This window comes from Mytilus edulis, chromosome 6 (assembly GCF_963676685.1).
Source record: "Mytilus edulis chromosome 6, xbMytEdul2.2, whole genome shotgun sequence".
In the NCBI taxonomy this organism is placed as follows: Eukaryota; Metazoa; Mollusca; class Bivalvia; order Mytilida; family Mytilidae; genus Mytilus; species Mytilus edulis.
Window position 1 is genome coordinate 29,378,005 of NC_092349.1, and position 9,200 is coordinate 29,387,204.

At 29.4% G+C, this 9,200-nt stretch overlaps 1 protein-coding gene across 1 annotated transcript in view; it reads right to left on the bottom strand.

Annotated features, from left to right (window-relative positions):
• LOC139526333 (uncharacterized) overlaps nucleotides 1-6,135 on the bottom strand; it is a 67,263-nt gene extending 61,128 nt beyond the window's left edge. Inside the window, exons 1-7 of the mRNA XM_071321466.1 lie at nucleotides 6,124-6,135; nucleotides 5,134-5,235; nucleotides 4,172-4,273; nucleotides 3,204-3,305; nucleotides 2,235-2,336; nucleotides 1,267-1,368; nucleotides 305-406 (exon numbers count right to left, since the gene is read on the bottom strand). Of these exons, the coding sequence (XP_071177567.1) occupies nucleotides 305-406; nucleotides 1,267-1,368; nucleotides 2,235-2,336; nucleotides 3,204-3,305; nucleotides 4,172-4,273; nucleotides 5,134-5,235; nucleotides 6,124-6,135 (624 nt within the window). The remainder of the gene's footprint in view (nucleotides 1-304; nucleotides 407-1,266; nucleotides 1,369-2,234; nucleotides 2,337-3,203; nucleotides 3,306-4,171; nucleotides 4,274-5,133; nucleotides 5,236-6,123) is intronic.
• Nucleotides 6,136-9,200: the final 3,065 nt, after the last annotated feature.

Genomic DNA, 9,200 nt, shown 5'->3' on the forward strand with positions numbered 1-9,200 from the left:
AAAACATTCAATAGAAACCTAAGACTTAACAACACGGGCTAATTCAAATGTAAGTATTACATTCATTTGCTTTCGAAAAATAATGATGTGTATATACTTTTGCTTTATTTTACCTTTTTAATTACAATATTCATTTTCACTTGTTTAATTAATTGTAAGTACATGTACTAAGAAATTATTAGTACGGCTATTATAAATATCATTTTGAGATGAAAATTGCTGCTTCGACGATCTAATAAACATAACATTTGACACAAGGAAAGTAGAAAACACAAAGACATACTTAATTCCTCATACTTTATACCTTATCCTTTTGATTTGGATTTATATGTGATGTTTTGAGTAACAGTTTGACCATTTCGAGTTCTCCACCTCTAGCAGCTATGTGTAAAACAGTGTCCCCGTCCTGAAATAAACAGTAGAAATACTGACAGTTCTTATCAATTTTCTGATAAAAAAATATAATTGTATTTCAGGAACATTCAATATAAATTAAATAAATGCAATAGATAGTAAACACAGTTTTGAAATATATAGATTTGGTGTATATGTTACAGTTGGGTGAAGACTAAGCATTAGAACAAATCAGACATGGCAGAGTCGAACGTGAACAGAATTATTAGTCAATTATATAGCCATTTTTAAATGCATTTTATTATTATATGATATGTCTGTTTGGATGACTAATGCAAATTGATGCTTATTACCAATGATCATACATAATGGGATGTATAGATAAATACATAGGGAATGATCAATGTAATATAATTTGCTTTTATTTCTCGTTTTAATTTTCATCTGTCAAATACAACTTTATGATACATGCACCCTGTTGGTTAATGTAAAAGAGCTTTTGAAGTTTAAGAAAGAATATCGAATTGTTATCCTAAAGATACCAAAGAGGCAACCAAAAACTATAAATCGAAATTAAACTGACATAAACTAAAAAAACAACGTTAACAAAACATTCAATAGAAACTTAAGACTTAACAACACGGGCCAAATTCAAATGTAAGTATTACATTCATTTGCCTTCGAAAAATAAAGATGTCTATATACTTTTGCTTTATTTTGCCTTTTTAATTACAATATTCATTTTCACTTGTTTAATTAATTGTTAGTACATGTACTAAGAAATTATTGGTACGGCTATTATAAACATCATTTTGAGATGAAAATGGTTGCCTCGGCGATCTAATAAACATAACATTTGACACAAGGAAAGTAGAAAACACAAAAACATACTTTATTCCTCATACTTTATACCTTATCCTTTTGATTTGGATCTATATTTGATGTTTTGAGAAACAGTTTGACCATTTCGAGTTCTCCACCTGTAGCAGCTATGTGTAAAAGAGTTTCTTCGTCCTGAAATAAACAGTAGAAATACTGACAGTTCTTATCAATTTTCTGATAAAAAAATATAATTGTATTTCAGGAACATTCAATATAAATTAAATAAATGCAATAGATAGTAAACACAGTTTTGAAATATATAGATTTGGTGTATACGTTACAGTTGGATACAGACTAAGCATTACAATAAAGCAGACATGGCAGAGTCGAACGTGAACAGAGTTATTAGTAAATTATATAGCCATTTTTAAATGCATTTTATTATTATATGATATGTCTGTTTGAATGACTAATGCAAATTGATGCTTGCAGCAATGATCATACATAATAGGATGTACAGATAAATACATAGGGAATGATCAATGTAATATAATTTGCTTTTATTACTCATTTTAATTTCCATCCGTCAATTAAAACTTTATGATACGTGAACCCTATTGGTTAAAGTAAAAGAGCTTTTGAAGTTTAAGACAGAATATCGAATTGTTATCCTAAAGATACCAAAGAGGCAACCAAAAACTATCAATCGAAATTAAACTGACATAAACTAAAAAAACAACGTTAACAAAACATTCAATAGAAACCTAAGACTTAACAACACGGGCCAAATTCAAATGTAAGTATTACATTCATTTGCCTTCGAAAAATAATGATGTCTATATACTTTTGCTTTATTTTACCTTTTTAATTACAATATTCATTTTCAATTGTTTAATTAATTGTAAGTACATGTACTAAGAACTAAGAAACTATTGGTACGGCTATTATAAACATCATTTTGAGATGAAAATTGTTGCCTCGGCGATTTAATAAACATAACATTTGACACAGGGAAAGTTGAAACCACAAAGATATACTTTATTCCTCATACTTTATACCTTATTATTTTGATTGGGATCTACATTTGATGTTTTGAGTAACAGTTTGACCATTTCGAGTTCTCCACCTCTAGCAGCTATGTGTAAAACAGTGTCCCCGTCCTGAAATAAACAGTAGAAATACTGACAGTTCTTATCAATATTCTGATAAAATAATATAATTACATTTCAGGAACATTCAATATAAATTGAATAAATGGAATAGATAGTAAACACAGTTTTGAAATATATAAATTTGGTGTATACGTTACAGTTGGGTGCACACTAAGCATTACATTAAAGCAGACGTGGCAGAGTCGAACATGAACAGAATTGTAAGTAAATTACATAGCCATTTTTAAATGCATTTTATTATTATATGATATGTCTGTTTTTAAAGACTAATGCAAATTGATGCGTGTACCAATGATCATACATAATGGGATGTATAGATAAATACATAGGGAATGATCAATGTAATATAATTAGCTTTTATTTCTCGTTTTAATTTCCATCCGTCAAATAAGACTTTATGATACATTAACCCTGTTGGTTAATGTAAAAGAGCTTTTGAAGTTTAAGAAAGAATATCGAATAGTTATCCTACAGATACCAAAGAGGCAACCAAAAACTATCAATCGAAATTAAACTGACATCAACTAAAAAAACAACGTTAACAAAACATTCAATAGAAACTTAAGACTTAACAACACAGGCCAAATTCAAATGTAAGTATTACATTCATTTGCCTTCGAAAAATAAAGATGTCTATATACTTTCGCTTTGTTTTACCTTTTCAATTACAATATTCATTTTCACTTGTTTAATTAATTGTTAGTACATGTACTAAGAACTAAGAAACTATTGGTACGGCTATTATAAACATCATTTTGAGATGAAAATTGCTGCTTCGACGATCTAATAAACATAACATTTGACACAAAGAAAGTAGAAAACACAAAGACATACTTTATTCCTCATACTTAATACCTTATCCTTTTGATTGGGATCTTTATTTGATGTTTTGAGTAACAGTTGGACCATTTCGAGTTTTCCACCTCTAGCAGCTATGTGTAAAACAGTTTCCTCGTCCTGAAATAAACAGTAGAAATACTGACAGTTCTTATCAATTTTCTGATAAAAAAATATAACTGTATTTCAGGAACATTCAATATAAATTAAATAAATGCAATAGATAGTAAACACAGTTTTGAAATATATAGATTTGGTGTATACGTTACAGTTGGATGCAGACTAAGCATTACAATAAAGCAGACATGGCAGAGTCGAACGTGAACAGAATTATTAGTCAATTATATAGCCATTTTTAAATGCATTTTATTATTATATGATATGTCTGTTTGAATGACTAATGCAAATTGATGCTTGCACCAATGATCATACATAATAGGATGTACAGATAAATACATAGGGAATGATCAATGTAATATAATTTGCTTTTATTACTCATTTTAATTTCCATCCGTCAATTAAAACTTTATGATACGTGAACCCTATTGGTTAAAGTAAAAGAGCTTTTGAAGTTTAAGACAGAATATCGAATTGTTATCCTAAAGATACCAAAGAGGCAACCAAAAACTATAAATCGAAATTAAACTGACATAAACTAAAAAAACAACGTGAACAAAACATTCAATAGAAACCTAAGACTTAACAACACGGGCCAAATTCAAATGTAAGTATTACATTCATTTGCCTTCGAAAAATAATGATGTCTATATACTTTTGCTTTATTTTACCTTTTTAATTACAATATTCATTTTCAATTGTTTAATTAATTGTAAGTACATGTACTAAGAACTAAGAAAATATTGGTACGGCTATTATAAACATCATTTTGAGATGAAAATTGTTGCCTCGGCGATTTAATAAACATAACATTTGACACAGGGAAAGTTGAAAACACAAAGAGATACTTTATTCCTCATACTTTATACCTTATTCTTTTGATTGGGATCTACATTTGATGTTTTGAGTAACAGTTTGACCATTTCAAATTCTCCACCTCTAGCAGCTATGTGTAAAACAGTGTCCCCGTCCTGAAATAAACAGTAGAAATACTGACAGTTGTTATCAATTTTCTGATAAAATAATATAATTGCATTTCAGGAACATTCAATATAAATTAAATAAATGCAATAGATAGTAAACACAGTTTTGAAATATATAAATTTGGTGTATACGTTACAGTTGGGTGCAGACTAAGCATTATATTTAAGTAGACGTGGAAGAGTCGAACGTGAACAGAATAATTAGTAAATTATATAGCCATTTTAAATGCATTTTATTATTATATGATATTTCTGTTTGAAAGACTAATGCAAATTGATGCGAGTACCAATGATCATACATGATGGGATGTATAGATAAATACATAGGGAATGATCAAGGTAATATAATTAGCTTTTATTTCTCCTTTTAATTTCCATCCGTCAAATAAAACTTTATGATACATGAACCCTGTTGGTTAATGTAAAAGAGCTTTTGAAGTTTGAGACAGAATATCGAATAGTTATCCTATAGATACTACAGAGGCAACCAAAAACTATAAATCGAAATTAAACTGACATAAACTAAAAAAAAACAACGTTAACAAAACATTCAATAGAAAGTTAAGACTTAACAACACAGGCCAAATTCAAATTTAAGTATTACATTCATTTGCTTTCGAAAAATAATGATGTCTATATACTTTTGCTTTATTTTACCTTTTTAATTACAATATTCATTTTCCTTTGTTTAATTAATTGTAAGTACATGTACTAAGAAATTATCGGTACGGCTATTATAAACATTAATTTCAGATGAAAATTGTTGCCTCGACGATCTAATAAACATAACATTTGACACAAGGAAAGTTGAAAACACAAAGAGATACTTTATTCCTCATACTTTATACCTTATTCTTTTGATTGGGATCTACATTTGATGTTTTGAGTAACAGTTTGACCATTTCGTATTCTCCACCTCTAGCAGCTATGTGTAAAACAGTTTCTTCGTCCTGAAATAAACAGTAGAAAATACTGACAGTTCTTATCAATTTTCTGATAAAAAAATATAATTGTATTTCAGGAACATTCAATATAAATTAAATAAATTCAATAGATAGTAAACACAGTTTTGAAATATATAGATTTGGTGTATACGTTATAGTTGGGTGCAGACTAAGCATTACAATAAAGCAGACATGGCAGAATCGAACGTGAACAGAATTATTAGTAAATTATATAGCCATTTTGAAAAGCATTTTGTTATATATGATATGTCTGTTTGAATGACTAATGCAAATTGATGCTTGTACCAATGAACATACATACTGGGATGTATAGATAAATACATAGGGAATGATCAATATACAATGTAATATAATTTGCTTTTATTTCTCGTTTTAATTTTCATCCGTCAAATAAAACTGTATGATACTTGCACCCTGTTGGTTAATGTAAAAGGTCACACAGGTCCAGGTCATTTTTTTGTGCGTTAGAGCATATTTCATTGAAACATGGTATCGTTCGGGTGGATTCTTCGAAACAATAGCCTATCCTCCTGAAAGAAAATTACTCCATATAGGTAAATTGCTGTGTGGAAAATCAAAATTAAAGTAAAAGAATCAGGAAAAAAAACCTCTGACAAATCATTGGCATCTCGTAGCTGTTGCCTATCAGTAATGTATACGTGTCCAAAAGCATATGGCCAATTGACAATAAATCTGAAGATGCAAACCCGTATGACACTTTTGACTTCTCTATGTATCAACATCCAATCATATTAGTATGAACTGATAATTGTTGAAAGCCATACGGTGACCTGTAGTTGTCACGTTCTGTGACATTTGGTCTCTTGTTGATAGTTGTCTGATTGCCAATCACACCACATCAGATTGACTAACCTTGACAGGCATTATATCCTCAAAGTTATTTACCTTATTAAATTATTTGTTTCGAGCGTCACTGATGAACCCTTTGTAGACGAAACGAGAGTTTAGAGTATATAATTGTAACCTAGTTTCTATGGTGAGTTTATGTCATATCACATTGGGATTTCACAGTTAGATGTATGCATTTAACAGTTTTCGATTCTTCTATGATTCATGGATTTACTATTACTATCACACCTTCAACACTATTGGCTTGATCGTGGTGGTTAGTTTTTTATTGGTAGAGGAAGCCGGAGTGCAAGGGGATAAACTCAAACTTTTTGAATGAAAAATGTCTATCCAAGCTGGTCAATTATGTCACGGTAGAATTAATAACCTCTGATTTGACAGGTACATTTGTAAGTGATACAGTTATTGAACTATTGGTGTCACAAATCCATCCGCCTTTCACTTTTGATTAAAGTGTTACAATTACATTTCACGTACGTATATAAGATAAACGTATGCAAAACTACTAATTAGAAATAATATAGGTCAACTGTTGAGACACATAGGATATCCTGATACGTTCAAATGATACAGGACACACACATCTTTAGTAATAAGTATACAATAAATGTACAAATACCTTATAAAATATAATTAGCATTTTTAATTGAATATCTAATATTTAGTATCCGGTCTTAACTGTACTTGTTTTTTTTCAAGAAAAGGATTAGCCTATTTCAGAACATTAGAATGAACAAACTTAAATGGTGATTGATTTTCTGATTGTGTTTTCTGCACTTAAGTAATCAATTAAAACAAGTATATAATATCATGACTATAGACAAAGTTCAGTTTCGATGATAATGTCAAGTGGGGATCGTTCTTCCGTTAAAAGTTCTCATAAAGTCCCATTTGCAGATATAAAACAGGAAAGCAAACAAAAAAGTACCTTATTACTTATTATATATTTTTCTTTTAAAACACCTTTTTCAAGCTGAATGTAACTGAGCAGACGGTATGCGTATCTGATTGTGCAATTTTCTCTTGAAGCATTAGGAATAAAGGGAACGTTAAACGTTAACTAAATTTAGTATATGCGCCAGACGCGCGTTTCGTCTACAAAAGACTCATCAGTGACGCTCGAATCCAAAAGAGTATTACATCAATTCAGACTTGTTATGAAAAACAAAATAGTATTTGTATTATGAATATTGCATTTCTCAATGAATAATATTTCATACATTCCTATGAAATCAAGAAAAAAATATTAGTTGACATACAGTGTACAACATATGGAATGTCATCAAACACAACGCTAAACATTTATAATGAATAATGACCTATATAAATGTATACTTAGAAACGTCTCGAAATAAAATATACAAGTTCGTGTGATTTTCTCTTTTCCAGTATAACATTGTTTCGATTGACAGTGATGAAAATGTACGCCCTTTGTTCCTGATATTCCACCTATCTCAATGACAGAGAGAAAACTGTAAACATGATCAACATGACAAGATCTGCAAATTAATCGATATGGTCAAAAACGCAATTTGACAACCTATAGGAGATTTGCCACGATATTTCAACTCTAATAATTGAATTTGTTCGTATGAAAATTGAAGACCTTTTTGTAATGATTCTGACTTTGGTAGATGTACTATATTTTGCCTAGTCAAGCTTTTTAAATGACCACATCATCTAATACTACCGTACAATTATGTACAAATTATCCGCCATGATCTATGTCTATTATCTTGTTCACAGACATATTTTGTGTTATCTAAGTACAACAAAGACATATTATGCCAACACGTACAAATGATGAACAAGATTCACGCACTTAAGTTCAGAAAAGAGTTCTTTTAATAAGATAAAATAGAAATGCTATATAGATATAAAAAGATATGGTATGACTGCCACCAAAAATGCTACATCAAAGTCTCAATTTACAGAATTACACCAGTACAGATCAAAGTCCGATCTTCAACACGGAGACTTGACACACACCGAACAGCAAACTATAAAGGCCCCTAAAACATTCAATATGTCTGTTTGAATGACTAATGCAAATTGATGCTTGTTCCAATAATCATACATTATGGGATGTATAGATAAATACATAGGGTATGATCAATGTAATATAATTTGCTTATATTTCTCCTTTTAATTTCCATCCGTCAATTAAAACTTTATGATACGTGAACCCTGTTGGTTAATGTAAAAAAAAGCATTTTGACCTTATTTTATGCATAACATTTCTTTTTGAAGACTTTTTGATACTGCTTAACATGACATTTTTAAGTAATCCTTTATAGTCACAGGACACACACATCTTCAGTAATAAGTATACAATAAATGTACAAATACGTTTTAAAATATAATTAGAAATTTTTGACAATCTTATATTTATTATCCGATCTTAACTGTATTTGCTTTTCAAGAAAATGTTAACCTATTTCAGAACATTAGAAAGAACAAACTTTATTGGTGATTGATTTCTGTTTTTGTTGTCTGAAATAAAAGTGCTTCAAATTCATCATCATCCGTTCTGGTAATTGAGACTTTTTACCTCTCATTTTGCATGTTATGCATGGTCAACACATTTTTGATTTTCGCTTAAAACATCTTGGTGGTTAAAATAGTATGAATTTAAGCATTGCACGTTTTAATATAATAAAGAATATAACTTGATGTTCACTGACATCTTAAATGAATTTCTGAAAAACTATGAATTTTATCATTTGTTGCAGTTTTTTTGTTGTTGCTTTTGATGATTAAATCAATGGTTTGTGTCTTTTTTGGAATATCAAATGAAATTCTATTACCTTTTTTTATATTTTTTCTGTATGTCTTTGTAATGAACTCAGGCTTAATGAATCTCAAATTCCAACAAAAATCTGATGTTTTCACCTAAAATTCATGTTTTTCATTTAATACACACTGTATAAACTGTTGTAAAACTTTTGGTTTAATTGAGTATCTTCAAAAATAAATGTTTTTAAAACAAGCTTTTCCCAGATTTTGACTATTTTTGACAAATTTTGCTATTTTTCACCAAAAAAATCTATTTTCCCTTCCAAATATCTGGGTAGACTTTT